Source organism: Lontra canadensis, unplaced genomic scaffold (genome assembly GCF_010015895.1).
Source record: "Lontra canadensis isolate GAN:19392208 unplaced genomic scaffold, GSC_riverotter_1.0 scaffold98, whole genome shotgun sequence".
NCBI classification, from domain to species: domain Eukaryota; kingdom Metazoa; phylum Chordata; class Mammalia; order Carnivora; family Mustelidae; genus Lontra; species Lontra canadensis.
The window spans coordinates 3517466-3519985 of NW_022631092.1; the positions used below are offsets into that span (position 1 = coordinate 3517466).

Here is a 2520-nt window from a genome sequence, read left to right on the forward strand (position 1 = left end):
AGATACTCTTTTGCTGTGAATTTACTATTTTGCTGTAATTTCTTGGCACCACTGGAGAGATCTAAATAAGATCTACAGATCAGATAGTAGTATCATGCCAGCTTACTTTTGATAATTGTACTGTCGCACTGTAAGTCAATGTCCTTGGTTGTAGGGTATGCAACTGACATAATCTGAAATTAAAGGTGTAAGTATGTGTATTATATATACACATAGAGAAAGGGAGAAAAAGCAATTGACAGTAAGAGTTAGAAGCAAGAAATTAAAGAATAAAACAAGTATGGAAAATGTTAATACAGGAGGAATTGGGGCAAAAGGTATATATAGGAATTTTTATACGATTCCTGCATATTTTCTACAAGCTTGCAATTATGTCAAAATAAAAAGCTAAAAATCGAGGTACCCAGACGGTTGTGTGAGGAGAGGTAATGTGTTCGGAGGCTACTGCGTTCTCTCCACAAGTCCCCGTGACTCGCTACCATGAGCAGCACCTTAGCCAAGATCACGGAGATTGAAGCCGAGATGGCTTGGACTCAAAAGAACAAGGCCACAGCACACCACCTAGGGCTGCTTAAGGCTCGCCTTGCTAAGCTTCGTAGAGAGCTCATTACCCCAAAAGGTGGTGGTGGTGGTGGGCCAGGAGAAGGTTTTGATGTGGCCAAAACAGGTGATGCTCGAATTGGGTTTGTGAGTTTTCCATCAGTGGGGAAGTCAACACTGCTTAGTAACCTGGCAGGGGTATATTCTGAGGTGGCAGCCTATGAGTTCACTACTCTGACCACTGTGCCTGGTGTCATCAGATACAAAGGTGCCAAGATCCAGCTCCTGGATCTTCCAGGTATCATTGAGGGTGCCAAGGATGGGAAAGGTAGAGGCCGTCAGGTCATTGCAGTGGCCCGAACATGTAACTTGATCCTGATTGTTCTGGATGTCTTGGGACATAAAAAGATAATTGAAAATGAGCTGGAAGGTTTCGGCATTCGCTTGAACAGCAAACCTCCCAACACTGGCTTTAAGAAGAAGGATAAAGGAGGCATTAATCTCACGGCCACGTGCCCTCAGAGTGAGCTGGCTGCTGAAACTGTGAAGAGCATTCTGGCCGAATACAAAATTCACAATGCTGATGTGACGCTGCGTAGTGATGCCACTGCGGACGACCTCATCGATGTGGTGGAAGGAAACAGAGTTTATATACCTTGCATTTACGTGTTGAATAAGATAGATCAGATTTCCATTGAGGAATTGGATATCATCTATAAGGTGCCTCACTGTGTACCCATTTCTGCCCATCATCGCTAGAATTTTGATGACCTATTGGAAAAGATCTGGGACTATCTGAAACTAGTGAGGATTTATACCAAACCCAAAGGCCAGTTGCCAGATTATACATCTCCAGTGGTGCTGCCTTACTCTAGGACAACAGTGGAAGATTTTTGCATGAAGATTCACAAAAACCTTATCAAAGAATTTAAATACGCTCTGGTCTGGGGTCTCTCTGTGAAACACAATCCTCAAAAAGTGGGTAAAGATCATACGTTGGAGGACGAGGATGTCATTCAGATTGTGAAGAAGTGAAACCTTCCCCCTGCCCATCTGCTGGGCCAACCATAGCAGCTATTCCCATAACCAAGCTATTCCCCACCCCAAACCCTTTTGAGCTTTGGCATCCAGTGGATCAGGATTTAGGGGAGGGAGATGAAGGCATCCAAGCTGGAACTTTACTTGTCTTAACTTGGTGTCATCTTGTAAATTAACTGCATAAAGGACCTGGTAGGCAACAAAAAAAAAAAAAAAAAAAAAAAAAAAAGCTAAAAATCTTACTATACAAAAATCAGACATTTCATAAAAGCAAAATCAAAGATGAGAAATTATTCAACCACTTAAAACATATTTTTTGCTACTTAATTGGCACTAAAAACAAAAATGACAATATTCAGTGGTAGCCAGATTCTAGAGAAGTACTTTCATACTTTACTGTTTGAATAACTGGTTCCAAACCTTTTGAGAAAAACAACGTGACAATATGAACTTAAAGTTATAAAAAAGAGAGAGTATAAATTCCAGTGATTCTACTGGTGGGACTCTATCCTAAAGAAAAGTCATTATACACAAATGTAATCACTACAGCTTTAAGCAGAATACAGGAAGAGTTTAAAGAAAACAGAATCATCCATGGGAATTATTCAGTCACTAAAATAAATAGTCTATAAAAACTAAACAAATGTGGAGAAGTACTTACAAAAGACAAAGTAATATGATAAAAGTAAAATTGCATGAAGAGAATAATTACAAGCTGCAGTTTTAAAAATAACTACACACAAAAAAACTTCATAGCACTGTGATAGTATTTGTAGGAGGTTTTTCCCTTAATCTTTCAAATTATAACTTTATTATTTTAATACTGAGAAATACACAATAAAAGAAAATGAGCTCAGTTACTGCTTTCACATTAATTCTTTATGTTTACAAAGTGCATCTGGAAACATTTCAGTGACAGAAATAAAGGGAAAAAGTCATGAG

General features: G+C 39.1%; 1 protein-coding gene across 1 annotated transcript; it reads left to right on the top strand.

The window, feature by feature from the left end:
- The first annotated feature begins 404 nt into the window (after window positions 1–404).
- LOC116855061 (developmentally-regulated GTP-binding protein 1-like) lies at window positions 405–1776 on the top strand. The gene is given in 1 exon segment (XM_032837416.1): window positions 405–1776. A coding segment is annotated over 1 exon segment (1095 nt). The 5' UTR covers window positions 405–480; the 3' UTR covers window positions 1576–1776.
- The last annotated feature ends 744 nt before the right edge of the window (window positions 1777–2520 follow it).